Genomic DNA, 14,032 nt, shown 5'->3' with positions numbered 1-14,032 from the left:
TAGCCAAGCCTCCTGCACTGGAAGAGCCGCTTTACACCGAACTCCACCATGCCCATGAGATCCAGCCTTGCTCTTCTCCTGAGACATTCCCAGCCCTGCTGGGGGCGGGGTGGGGAGGGCGTCCTCCCCAGCAGTGGTGGGCAGCGAGCAAGGCTCTCCTGTCCCCAGGTGCGTACTGGTGTCGGCAGTGGCGCTGATGTGCCCGAGTCCGAGGTGGGGGGACTGACCAAGACCAGCGAGACAAAGCCTGAGAGCTTTCCTCCCGGGGCTTGAGGCAGATTAGAACGTAACAAAATTGAGAGAAAGAAAGGACAAACCACAGAGTGGGAGAAAATATTTGCAAAATTCTTATCTGATAGAGGACTGGTGTCCAAAATACGCAAACAACTCTTCAAGCTCAACCGTAAGAAAACAACCCAATTAAAAAATGGGCAAAAGATCTGAACGGACACCAAAGAAGGTATACAAATAACAAGCATCTGAAAAGATGTTTAACATCACATGTCTTTAGGGAAATGCAAAGTAAAACAACGAGATACCACTCCACCCCTATGAGAAGGGCCAAAATCCGGAACACTGACACCACCAAACGCTGCTGAGGGTGTGGAGCACCAGGAACGCTCATTCACTGCCGGTGGGAACGCGGACTGGCGCAGCCGCTTCCGAGGATGGCGTGACAATTTCTGACAGAGCTAAACGTGTCCTTACCGTACAACCCAGGATTACACTTCTTTGTGTCTACCCAGATGAGCTGAAAACTTACGTCCACACAAAATCCTGCACACACATGTTTATAGCAGTCTTATCCCTAATTGCCCCAAACTGGAAGCAACCAAGATGTCCTTCAACAGGTGAGCGGATAAACTGTGAAACTTGCAGACAACGGCATTTTATTTGGTGATAAAGAAGAAATGAGCGACATGGAGAAAATTTAATGCAAGATGCTAGTAACAGGGGAAGCACAGTGGTGGGAGGGGTGACGGGGTATGTGAAGACCTTTCGTGCTTTCTCCTCCATTCTTCTGTAAACCTGAAACTGTTGGAAAAAGTAAAATTTATTAATTAGAAAAATAACGACCCACAACCCCAGACAATTATAATAAGATGACATTAAGTCATTTGGTAGAGGTAGGCCCCGACTGAGTACAGTGGAAAATAACAAAACAGCGCCCTGGCCGAACCCTGGGGGAGGGGAACACCATCATGGGGGAGGAGCTGGATAGGGGGGGGAGAGCAGAGTCGTGAAGGGTGAGAGTGGATTAGAGAGGGCAGTTTCGGCCAAGGAAGGGGCACTTGATGCTACGGTGTAGGGTGGGCGTCTTCAAGGAGCAAGGAGGGGAGACGGGAGGGTGCAGCTAAGGAGAGAAGGGGCTGCCTTTGCTTGGAGAGGAGTGTCTTGGTTGGGGAGAGGTGGGGAGAGGGCAGAGCAGGGGCAGCAGGACTAATTAGGAGCTGGTGCAGGGCCCGAGGGATGGGGGCCCACCGGTCGCCCTTCTCCTGTATGCACGGGCCGGTGCGCAGAGAGAGGGATGGGGGCCAGATGAGCAGGGACGGGCGGGGCCCGTGCTTTCTGTAACTGGACTTGACACAGTCCCAGCTTTCTCTTCTGCCACATCTCCACGGCCACAGAAACATCCTTTCTGAACCCCAAAGAGGAATAGATGACCTGATAACTATAAAAAATATTTGACGTGTTGGGTTGCCCTGAAAATCTGTGTTGTGTGGTCTGTTTTAAAGAGTCAGAGGAGTGAACATTTCTCTTTATTACCTGTCAGGAATGAAGATTTCATTCTGAGCTCTTGTGGAAAGAGTAGGAAAAAAGAGTTCAAAAAAAAAGAAAAGAAAGGTCTAGATTATGTTTCATTTGTATAGTCAAAGACTCCAGAGCGGCATAACAGCGTGACTTTTCAAAGTGCATAATGACCCTCTTCATTAGTTTTAGCAACTTGTTAGGGTATTTTGGAGGCAGGATTTTCTGTGAATAGGGAGCAGACACGTATAGAAAAGAGGTCCCCTCGCTGACAGCATGATAATAGCTCTGTCCCATTACAGAACAGACAGCCACACAGCACAAGTTAGTTCAAAGTCACTTGGTATTCAGAGAAATTTACTGTAATTCCTCACAAAAAACGACCTTTGAAAATTACATTTAACATACTGTATCCCTGTAATCCTTCATGTTTTTTGGCCTTCCTATAATTTGTGCTGAAGTTGTTATCCGTTAAAAGCAAATTTTAAAATATAAGATCAACGTTTTCAAGGTATAAAAAAAAAAGACAATCTAGGTCAGCTCATGTGTTCCCCTCCCTCCCTCCTTTCTCTCTAACTTCTCCTCCATGTTTGCTGCTTCTTCCCAGGAGGCTTTAGCTCAACGGCCATCACCATGCAGGCCTTTGCATCCATCCACACCACGAAGGGCGGCTGGGGGTCTCCCAGGGGTCCCCACGGCCGAGGCTCCTCCGAGGGGCGAGGGCTGGGCCCCTCTCGGCCTAGAGCAGCTCCGCCTTGATCTCTTTGTGGTTGGGGGCGTCTCTGTGTGATCTGAGTTGGAGATAGGGCTCCTGGCTCGAACGAAACAAAAGGAAAGGCTGAAAACCCGTGATCTTGATTAAACTGGCAAACAGACCAGCTCATGTATGTATGTGTCCTCTGTCTCTTGTGGCCCCAATTCTTGTTGTCCTCAGAGGCCACATAGATTAGGATGCCATTGGCTAAAACCCCTGCTGCCCCAGACTCTCACTGTCTGCTCCTGAAACTCTGGAATCAGAGACTTCAGGCTGCATTGATCACTAGCTGTCTAACCCGGCAGCTGAATAGGCTTTTACTAATAAATCACGTCGTACTCCTCATCTTATGCAGGAAGCAACGACTTCTTCCTCTTACAGAGTGTGGACCTGGAAAACACACAGAGCAAAGTGAGCCTGAGGTCGCCTCTCACTGGGCATGATGCTTTACTGCCCTAGGGCAGGTGTGTGTGCACGTGTGAGTGTGCATGCATGTGCATGCACGCAGGTGTGTGTGCATGTGTCCAGGTGCCTCTGTGTGCACGTGTGTGTGTATGTGTGTAGGTGTTTTCTTAGATTCCTGTTTGAGACATTAGGATAGAAATATTATGGAAAGTTAAAAGCCCAGAAAGTGTCGTGTCTGAATATCGTGTCCAGATTTGGCAGATAAGAAGGCTGATCAATTTCCCATTGAACTTTTCTCTGGTTTAATTTTTTCCGAAAGTCCAGCATGGGATTCCGAGCACATGGGGGTGAGTCGAAGTGGAGGAGCCTGAGGAAGCTGTGCCCTGGGAAGGGCTTTGCCTCCTGACGTATCAAGACTCAGATTCACACTTTGACGCTCTCTAGTTGGTGACCTCTGGGGAGATTTTAATCTCTCTACACTTTGGTTTCCTTCTCGGTAAAATGGGGATCACGAGGCCTCACCCTTTTGGCACGTCGGGAGGGGAAGATGAGCGGGCGGAAGCGGGGATGATTGTGAGCCGAGGGCTCTGCCGGGGCGGGGATCGCTGTCAGCGCTGCTTAGTCCGTGGTGTCTGGGGCAGCACCCAGGACACGGGAAGTGCTCAGAAATGTTTGTAAGATGCATACTTTGTGTGTGTGTCATACTAGCAAAATAGTAACAGAACCCCGAGATGAGATTGGATTGAGCTTTCCCATCCGTTTTCCACTCCCCTGTACGCGCGGGTGTGGGGAGACCGCAGATCAGGAATGCACTGGATGACGGGCCATCCGCGGTGGGACAAGGCAGAGACATGGTGGGCGGGGCCTGCTTAAAGTAGCCTACCTTTCAGTCCCACCCTCGCCAAGGAATCTCCTAGTAACGGCATAGAGAAGGGCTTGCACAAGTGTGGCCGCACATTCGCGAAGCATCCATTTGGCTCGAGGGGAAAATAAAACCAGAGCGCGTGTCTTCGTGCGGCTTGTGGGCAGAGGTTCCTCCCCTGGACAGGGCAGCACGCGGCTCTGCCCTTGGACAGCGGGAACCAGACGGGGAGCTGGCGCCCCAGGTACGCGCCCCGGAGAGCGAGGTCTGACACTGAACTCCGAGCGCTCCTGAAGTCCTCGGTTGGGGTCTTTATGACCTCTGATGGCTATTCCAGTAGTTGTGGGAGGTCCCCTGATTCAAAGAGAGTGAAGTGAGGCCGCATTAAGAAAGGGCGGTACTCCCAGCTGCGGTCAGGAGGCCTCGGAAAGGCCTGAGGAGCCTCACGCAGGGCCCGCTGTGTCGGAAAAGTGAGGCGTGACATTTAATGTTGTAGAAAAGCTGGACTGCACTTTCGTTCCCAGGAGACTTCTCCAAACACTTCAGGTGCGTCAGCATCAACTGACTCGTAAGGACGCTGCTCTGTCGTCCTGGGCTTCACAGCCGAGCCTGAGGCGCTTTGCTGCTGTCAGAGCCGAGGCAAGGGGTCGAGTGAAAGGCGGGCTTCCGGAAGGGAAGGACCAGCTTCGGCATCACTCAGCATCTCTCTTCGTTTGTCTTTGTGAAACTCTAAACCGTCTAGATTTGGATGTCGACGAAGTCAGGAAGATTATCATTAGAAGAACAAAACACCAGCAAAAACCCTTTCTTTGCTGGTGAACTTAGTGTAGAAAATTAACAGTTTTCTTCAGAAGCGATTTGTTCCCTGTGTAAAATCAGCCCCCAGATCGCCTTGTGTGGCCTGCTTCCCACAGCCTGTGTCGGGAGGGGATAGAGCGGTAGAAGGAACCTCTTGGATTTCTCTCTGTCCGCCTCGTGCCTCCCCGCCCTGGGCCCCCTCCCTTCATTCAGGTCATTCCTTTCAAAACATTTCAAGAGAGGGGAGGACCTACCAGTTATGGCATCTGAGAATATTGTAGAAAACTGTAGTCCCGGAGGACACAGAGAAGCTGTAGAACCAGGAGATCAGGCTTTTAGTTCAGAGCTGCCGTTAAGTAGCTGTGCAGCTTTGGGGAAAAAAAAGCAACTTGACTGTATTGAAAAATTACTCTGTGTCATGTACTTTACATGTACTTTCTCAGTTAATCCTCACAAGATACCCATGAGGGGGGTAGTTCCATACTTATTTTGAAGACAAAGAGACTGAAATTCAGAGTGAGTATGTGAGTTTTTCCAAGCCAACGTCAGTAATATGTAAAGGAAAAGAAAACCAGGGGGGCTGTGGTTTCACAGGAAGCCTTTATGGGCCACCCTGGGAGAATGGCTTGGGGTCTGGATACAGGCCGGATACTGACTTGTCACAAGTTGGGGGACCCTAATGTCATCCAGGGCATAGAGGCCAGGAGTCCCAGTGGACGCCCTGCAGTGGCCAGGACAGCCCTCACACCACAAGTTCTCTGGTCTAAATGCCAAGGTTGAAAAACCTCATTTCATGTATGGAATTCCATAGGTTAATTTACGGAATTCAGTTGGTGGAAGATTCAAAGAATCGGGGAAAGCGGGGCTCTTCCTGGTAGTTTGGGTCTGTAGGAAACGAGGGCTTCTCTACCTTGTGAGCAGATGCCCCTTCCCCACCTCACTCCCAGCGCCCCTCCCAGCACAGCAGGATGGGGACCCGGCTGGACGGATGGGAGGCCACTTGGCTTCGGTGTAGGAAACAGTCAGAATCGGGCTGCGGGAATGGAAGCCCGGGGAGATGGTGGGGTGAATGGTGGGAGCCTTAGGTTCCAGCTGGCCACCCACCATTTTGGAGGACCAGCCTGGAGGTCTTGGAGCCAAGAGCCCCCTTCCAACCATTTCTTGTTTCCCCAGTGAGCTGAAAGCACCTACCCGCTCAAGCAATGCTTTTCCGTCCCCAGAGTGGACTGAACCCGCCCCCCAGGCATTGGCATTTCGTGGTGCTCGGCCGGGATGCTGTGCCCCCCGGGGGTTTGCACTGCTTCTTCCCTCACAACATACACCTTTCTGCTTGAAAGTCACCCTCTCAGAAAATCCTTCCTGACCTTAAAACAGGCTTCACCCCCTTCATAGCTTCTGTTCCTTCAAACTGCATGATTTATATCTTCATAGCTCCTTCTGAGACTTGAAATGGTTGTTTACTTGTTGACCTGTTTGTCTGCGTCTCTCATTAGAATTTAAGTTTCGTGGGAGCAAACACTTTGCTTGTCTCGGCCAGTGCTTTAGGCAGTATTGCAGTACCTTGATCAGTATTCGATACTTTTTTTTCCAAAGGAAGGAATGAATGCCTGTGTGTGTGTGTGTGTGTGTACACCTGTAGAGCAGGGAGCTGCACAGTTCCAGGGCACTGCAGACCAGGCCACCGGGAGCACAGTTTTGAAAGATCTTTCATCACTTGAACTCACGGAACCCTTGTAGGGGTTATCCATAAAGGATTACAAGTTCTCGATTATATCCCCTCTAAGGGTTGAGAGTAGCGACCAAGTTACGAAGGCAGCACGGATCGAGCCCTCTGACTGCCTGGCCGGGTCAGTCTTTGTTTAATTTACTGTGAGCACCGGATGAGCCAGCATTTCATCTGGAGTTTAACAAAAACTCTACTCAGACCATCTGCTTCAGAAACAATAAATAAATAGAAAATACAGATTTAAAAATAATTAGGAAGACAGCCCATTGGCCCATCAGTCACCCATTTGGGAAAGACACTGATAGCCGTGTTATTCTCAAACTATCTCAGTTATTCCTAATTGATCAAAATACCCTGATGTTTATAGCAAATGAGAGAATGACTCAGAATGAAATGAAGTCAGCGAAATGCCAGAAGTTTTTACATCCAAAACAGAGACATGGCCCATATGTTCAGAAATACTTTTGTCCTTAGGAAATGTTTATGAAAAAAAAACAGATAGGCACTTCCTCAAAAAGAGACTCAACTAATAGTAACACAGTTCAGATAACAGAAGCATTTTCCTATTAAGCTCACATCGCCTTTTACTTACTGATTCTCCACGATCGCGTTTGAGAAACCATTCAGACAGCAAATGCAAAAAGTTGCCCTCATGGCATATTCATTTCACCTGCAAAAATTTCAAAAAGTTGAAAGTTCTCAGAAAGTTTTTCATGGTATCACCCATGTATTGTTTTGATAAATAAGCACGATACGTGATAAATAAGGCCATTGCCTCATAATATACAAAATATATCCACACATGTTTATAAACAACTATAAATCTAAAATCGGCACTCCACACAATCCCATAAAATCGTATTGGCATGTATAATCATTTGATCGTTTTTCAAAGTAAGAAGACACTTAGGTGGTAAAAAATATGGTAAAAGAATATGGACTAAGGAGACGGTGGGTGCGCCGTGGAGGCCTCGAGGGGCAGGACAGAGGGGACCACCGACTGCCTGGGAGAACAAGTGCAGGAAGCTGGACTGGAGGGAAGTTCGGATCCCGTCTTGTGGACACATTTCAGTGGTGGTGGCTTATCACGAGGACGAGCATCATGTAGTTTATCATCTGGATTGGGGCATTTGCGGGAGTACCAGAGGGCCTTGTGAGTAGTGACGCTGGGACAGCGGGTGTGCGTTGGAGCTGTTCCTGGGCGCTCCTGTCACCTCTGTGGGGCGGCTGTTTCCACAACGATTATTCGTAACCGTGTCACCACTGCCTGGGAGGGTCCCCTCTTCCTGGTGAAACTCCCTGCTCCTGAACGCCGCTGGACCCGAAGATGTGCTTCTCACAAGTAGGATCCGGAAGGGCTAGACTGTCACTCTGCGACGAGGTTACAGAGCGCGTGCCTTTCGGCCCCTCCCCGCCCCTGGCTTCCTCCTGGGTCCCCTCCCTGGGAAGCGGGCTCCTGCCTTGTGAGCTGCCCTACGGAGAGGCCCACGGGGCAGGGAACCCTGCCTCTGCCAACTTGGAAGCCAGCCCCCATGAGGTGACGCAACCCAGCCAACGCCTACATCACGAGGACCCCACTGAGCTCGTCCACAGGAACGGAAGATGGTAAATGTTTGCTTTTCTAAATCCCGAAGTTTCAGCGTCCTCTGTTACATAGCGAGAGGGAACGATGCAGAGACCTTACGATACGGTGTCCTAAGCGACTTTTTCCCAGGGCTGAGCGTCAAGATGTTTAAGCACCAGCACAGCACAGGCACCGGGCCATCAGGTGGACGTGAGGGACCCATTGTCCCCTACTTCTCCTTGAGCAAAAGCCTCCTGTTTTGAAAGGAGGTCCGAGGAGGGTCTCAGCCTGGGAGGACAGGCGCAAAGCTGTCTGCCGGAATCAGGTCAGTACTGGCAGTGAAGAAAGTGGCTGCATTTAAGGGCACACGAGGCAGCTGACGGCCTGGGAGTGGAGACGGGCTGCAGAGGACGGCCCCTGGGGCTCCAAGTCCACGGACATTTCCTTTGCCCACACAGTGGTGGCCAGTGCAGAGGCCTGAATGTGAGCACATGTCGACATTTGAATGCTGGGAAGTATCCTGTGAAAACCCAGCTTCTCGTGAAGGATTGCAAGCTGCAGCCCCAGGACGGCCCAGCACCCCTGCGCTCGGGGCTGGAAGGCCCGGCCACCCCAGGACTGGTGCACACGCAGCGGTGGGTGCCTTGCCCTTGGGCTGGCTGACGGCAGGGCAGGCGGCCCTGGTTCCTCTTGCCCCCCACCTCCCTGCGCCTCATCCTCCGGGCAGGCCTTGGCTCTGGTGTGTTTTATCCCGGAGTTCCCAGTGCGGGCCAGATCTGTGGACAGAGCCCTCTCAGGACACCGGTATGGGTCAGCCGTTCGGGCTCAGAGAGCCGCCGTTTTCAGTTTCCATGGAGAGCGGGCAGTATGGGGCCCCTGGGGGTGATGCTGGGAGCAGGGCCACCCCGATGTGTGTGCATTCTCGCTCCCCCTGAAGGAAAATAGAAGCTGAGTTTGTGTCTCTGCAAGCCTCCTTCAATTTTCTGTCCTCTGACCGTGGTTCCCTTGAATTTAATTGAATTTAGACTTTTAGAAAATGGGGAAGGAAAGACAAACAAAAGCAAACTGCATTGAGAATCCCATCACCAGCGATCTGTGGCTTTCCGGGTGTCCTGAAACAAATTTTCTTTAGCCAAGGTGTGTAGAATTCAGCTCAAAATTTATGGTGAAATGGCCTCAAAATTATTTGAAGTTCACACAGCAGGATAATGAATTAGGAAGAAAAAGAACATAATCCATTTCTCTCTCTCTCTTCTTTCCCCTTTCTCTTTTTCTTTCTTTTTTTCCCTTCCTTCTGACCTAGCTTCTGAGATTGTGAAACTGTTGCATTGGTAGTTTTTTCTCCCCCAAGAGGTGCTCCTCAGAGGGTTTTAGACACATCAGGGTTCTATTATAGATGGCTGCCTTTCGCCATGTGGAAAGATTGGAATTGAATTTATTTTTGTGTGCTCTGTGCCTGGTGTGTTTAAAGGTGCAAAGATCGAAATTGAATTTATTTTTGTGTGCTCTGTGCCTGGTGTGTTTAAAGGTGCAAAGATCGAAATTGAATTTATTTTTGTGTGCTCTGTGCCTGGTGTGTTTAAAGGTGCAGAGGGCACCCCGGGGCCCCGAGGTGAGTGCATGAAATGACAACAATTAAATGAGATCCAACCGAAAAAGTAGGAGCTGAAAGAACACAACCCAGCATTGGGGAAGGAGCCCAAGCTCCTGCCAGGGCTGGAGGGGCTGGAGGGGCCCGGAGGGGACAGCAGTCGCCTGCGTGGGTTCCAGAGCCGGTCATGCCCGGGGTGCTAAGCCTCACCTACCTGTTCTGTGCATTGGGGGAAATAATTAGATCCAGACGTGGGATGTTGCAAAGAGGAAGGGAACAGTCCAGTAAAGTCCAGCGTGCAGAGCGCAGGTCGGTGCTGCCCCGGCTCTGGTTTCCCAGTAGAGGCGCTGCTGCTCGCCTTTGCCTCTGTGCCGCGGACTCCTGTGCCGCGTGACAGCCGATCCCTTTGTCTCGGCCGCGCCGTCCAGCTGGATTACAGAGATCTGCTGGTTCCACGTTGGCACTCAGTTTTACCGGCCAGTCTTTAACTTTCAACCTCGTATCTGTGCTCAGCATGGCGCTAAGTGACAGGGCCTGTTGCCATCGGCTCCTTCAGGGTGCAGATCCAGAGCCCTCGAGGTGGCAGGAAAAGCACTCCAGGTATCTTGTGCCTGTGAAAACGGAGGCTTAACGAAGAAGTTAAGCGAGGATTTGAATTCACATCTGTGTTCGTTTGTATGGAAAAAGGAGAATTGTTCTAAAATAATTTTGTTTTGTTTTTTAGTTCTGTAAAATTTATTGTACTGACGTAGAGTTGATTTACAGTGTTGTGTTAGTTTCTGCTGTACAGTGAAGTGATTCAGCTATACGTAGGTACACATTGTTTTCCCTATTCTTCTCCATTCTGTTGTTTTGTTCTGTGTGTGCAGCACTATAATTGGACACCTGTATGCACTGCAGAGATGCACACACGTCACTGCCATGTCGAGTCATTTCCCGTCATGAAGTAGTTTTTGCAGTTGCGTCTGCAGCTTTATTCAGAACGTTCTGGCCTGCAGGAAGGGGGCGCCCTGCTGAGTGGCTCGGTTGGGTGGTTGTCATCCATTGAACCCATGCAAGGGGGCGCGAGCTTTCCACCCCCCAGCCCGAAGCCCCCATACTGTCCCGTCCGGGTGGGTAGTTTGCTGTTAACCCTTCGGTGGCTGCAGCTGCTGACTCTCCTTCCTCATCTGTTACAGATGTCTCCAGGAGGAGAGCTTATGGTGGATGGCAGCAGTGATTTTAACGGCTAATTGAAAAATCATGGGCTTTTCAAGCTCAGAAAGGCTTTCACAAAGATTGATGGGGCCCACGGATGTGAGGCTTACCTTCCCCGCTCCGTGTGGGACCCCGTCTGTCCTGAGGGTGTGAAGTAGGCCGGTCACCGCCCCCTGTCCCCACTGCCCCTCGCTCTCCCTCGCTCTCCCTCTCTGTCTGTTAAATGGCTGGATGTCATTGACTGTTGGAATGCGGGCTCAGTGATTTCCCTTCTCTTTTCAGTTGTAAACTTGGGAGATGATAAGAGGGCCTGGGATATCTTGAGCTGGCTTTTTTTCCGAGGGTGGAACTGTGGCTGTGATTTATTCCACATCATGGGAAATATACCTATACCTTCTTTCCTGAAGTGGTAAAGAGACCCTTTAAACAAAGAAATGGCATGGTGACACATGGGTGGTGATGTCACCAACACCTAATAAATAAACAATAGTACTTTACGTGTTGTGCAGTGTTTCTGCTTCCCCAGATCCTTGCAGCTGTGGCATAAGCTGCTTCTGGAAGAAAGCCGATGTGAATGTGGGTGAACGTCCATTAAGGATTGGGAATTTAGAGCTTTCTCCGTAACTGCCACTCTGGTGTGGAAAGCTCCCAGGGGGTCCTCAATCTCCCCATAGACTAGGTTAGTACTTCTCACACTTTAGAATTTCGTGCAGCAGTAAAATTTCCAAAAACAACAGAATCCTGACATGTTTGTCAACTTTTAATTTTGCTAAAAACTAAGAACATTAGAAATATTTTAGAAAAACCAAGCTAAAATCACATCAACAAATAGTCCCTCTTTGACCTATAACCACTGAATGTTTCATAAAAGAAATAAAATTTCAACACCAAAATACTTGAAAAGCTTAGGTCCCTAATTTTTAAATAAATGAGTCTTTTAAATATACCACAGTTTGCATTAAGAAAAGTCTACTGCATTTTTCTCATTTTATTGTGGCCTCATCTACTTTTTTAAACTTCTAACAAAGGTGGAACCAAAATACATGATTGATTAAACTCTGCCTGGGTAAATATAGGAAAAAACCCACCTACCGAACATTGCTCTGTCTGGCTGGTAAAGCCAAAGAGGTGATTTTTAATTTTTCTTTTTGTTTATGTGTGTGTATTCTAAAATTTGTAAAAACAAACAAACAAAAAACACTTAATGTTATTACTAATAATAGAATTACATAAACTATGTTAGATCCTCAAACCAGATTTTCTGAGGCAGGGCGGCCGTCAAGTCTCGGGTGTTAATACAAGGGTCAGACACCAGGCTCCTCCCGATCGTGTACCCTTAGCAGCCAGCGGTAGTGGGTCCCCTACCTTGTGGTGACTCGGGGGGGAGAGGTCACTGTCTTGGCCTTTCCTGCTTCTCCCACCCCCTCGCCCCCAGTTCCAGCCCCTCCTCCCAGGTTCCCGAGAGCTTCCTCTTGACACCCCACGGTCCTGCTGTCTTGTGCTTTTTTTTTTTTTAATTATTTATTTATTTATTATTTATTTTTGGCTGTGTTGGGTCTTCGTTTCTGTGCGAGGGCTTTCTCTAGTTGTGGCGAGCGGGGGCCACTCTTCATTGCGGTGCGCAGCCCTGACTATCGCGGCCTCTCTTGTTGCGGAGCACAGGCTCCAGACGCGCAGGCTCAGTAGTTGTGGCTCACGGGCCTAGTTGCTCCACGGCATGTGGGATCCTCCCAGACCAGGGCTCGAACCCGTGTCCCCTGCATTGGCAGGCAGATTCTCAACCACTGTGCCACCAGGGAAGCCCTGTCTCATGCTTTTCATCTGTGTGGCGTTTCAGCTTCTCTGTCCTCTGCTGGCTGGTCTGCATCCTCTTGTTCTGTCTCCAGGTGAACTTCCTGAAAAGGGAAGATGCTGGTTCGGCCTAATGTGAATCCCGCCGCCGTGAACAGAGGCTCGTGCAGGGCCCCACGGAGGCCGTCCCAGCTGCCTGGCTGGCTGCTTTGGGGCCGGAGTCCGGCCCCTGGAAAGACCCGGGAGGCAGGCGACGAGGTGGAGGTCGCCTGAGCTCTGGGCTCTGGGGGAGACAGCCCAGGTTACGAAAGCCCCCCCCCCCGTGGCGTCCCCAGCAGTGGCCACCCACAAAGACCACCTGCTCTCGTGCGCGGTCCGGTGAGACCCAGCTCACCCCTCCACGTGTGGCTTCTGGGACTCGCGATCACACTCTCGTTTTTCCCCTCGATGAGACCCCCACGTTTCCCACTAGTGCGCGTCCTCTCCGTGGCAGCGGCCTAGTAGAGTCGCCCCTGAACTGGCTGCGCACTTTGTCTTTGGCGTAAGAAGTTATTCTCCGTTTCTATTCATGAGTAAACTGAAACGCGCCCCAAACCACACGTTCGAAAATGGCTGGGGTTTGGTTTCAACGGTAGCTGTGGAACAAGGCTCCGAAGCCGGGGCGTCAGGTGGGCATCGCGGGCTGGTGGAGGCTTGCCCAGGAAGGGGCTCCGAGCGCCGTGCGCTCCTGCGGGCCAGTCCCCACTTGCCGATGAGGTCCTCCTGTGTCGCAGACACGGAAGCCAACGCTCTTTTCCTCTGCAGCTTTGTGTCCCTTCAGAAGCAAGCACTCGGGATTCTCCCAGAAGCACCTACGCCGCTCACCATTCTTACACTGAGTGCCGGAGTCTTGGCAAGAAGCTGGAAGAATTCAGACGTGAAAATAGGCAGCAGGCTTGTTATTGACGTGAGCCTGATGGGTTGCGTGTTCGCCACTGTCCAGAGGACTTACAGCTGTGACTCTGGAAAGCTCTGGTCTCTCTGGTTATGGCCCAATGGCAGAAAGAATTGCTTTTTCACCGCCTTCTCAGGCTACAGCCCTGGACGATTATGCACAGTTTGCTTGTCTAGGAGACGCTGCCCCGGAACTCGTGTCTTGAATAAAACAGATGTGTGCAGCCCACGTCCAAGTGTGTTGCAGAGACCACCAGCCCTGCTGGGCAGGGGGCTTCTGGTGCCTGTGACGGCGTGGCCGGGATGGCAGGGGCTGCTCTGGGTGGGACCTTTCTCTGCTTCAGGTGCCACGTCTGTGTGACAGAAAGTCTGACCCCAAAGGTATTTTGGGATCCTGAGTAAAATTTAAATAAATTCATGATCTACATACTCTGCACGTTATGAAATTCTGCAAATTTACTTCCTTACAGGATTTTCCCCTTAATTTGCAATAATCAAACAACCCTGGCGTCTATAAAGAACCAGTGAAGACCTTCATGGATTAAGTTTTGCTGCTCTCGTGTTCATCGGGCAGGGGAGGGGCAGCGTGGAGGGGCCGGTGACTGGCACTGCTCACACAACCCAGGCTGTCAGCAGGCACTTTCGTCCTGGTTTTAAAAAAA

At 50.5% G+C, this 14,032-nt stretch overlaps 1 protein-coding gene across 1 annotated transcript; it reads left to right on the top strand.

Annotated features, from left to right (window-relative positions):
- Positions 1–837: 837 nt before the first annotated feature.
- On the top strand, positions 838–13,732 carry LOC103012240 (uncharacterized). Its single transcript, XM_007164286.2, has 3 exons — positions 838–851; positions 8,203–8,493; positions 13,242–13,732. Exons 1-3 carry the CDS (start codon positions 838–840, stop codon positions 13,729–13,731), a joined length of 795 nt encoding a protein of 264 aa, XP_007164348.1. The 3' UTR covers position 13,732.
- The last annotated feature ends 300 nt before the right edge of the window (positions 13,733–14,032 follow it).

The sequence above is a fragment of the Balaenoptera acutorostrata genome, chromosome 18 (assembly GCF_949987535.1).
Source record: "Balaenoptera acutorostrata chromosome 18, mBalAcu1.1, whole genome shotgun sequence".
NCBI classification, from domain to species: domain Eukaryota; kingdom Metazoa; phylum Chordata; class Mammalia; order Artiodactyla; family Balaenopteridae; genus Balaenoptera; species Balaenoptera acutorostrata.
The sequence above is the reverse complement of the archived record's forward strand: the minus strand, read 5'-3'. Positions and strand labels throughout refer to the sequence as shown.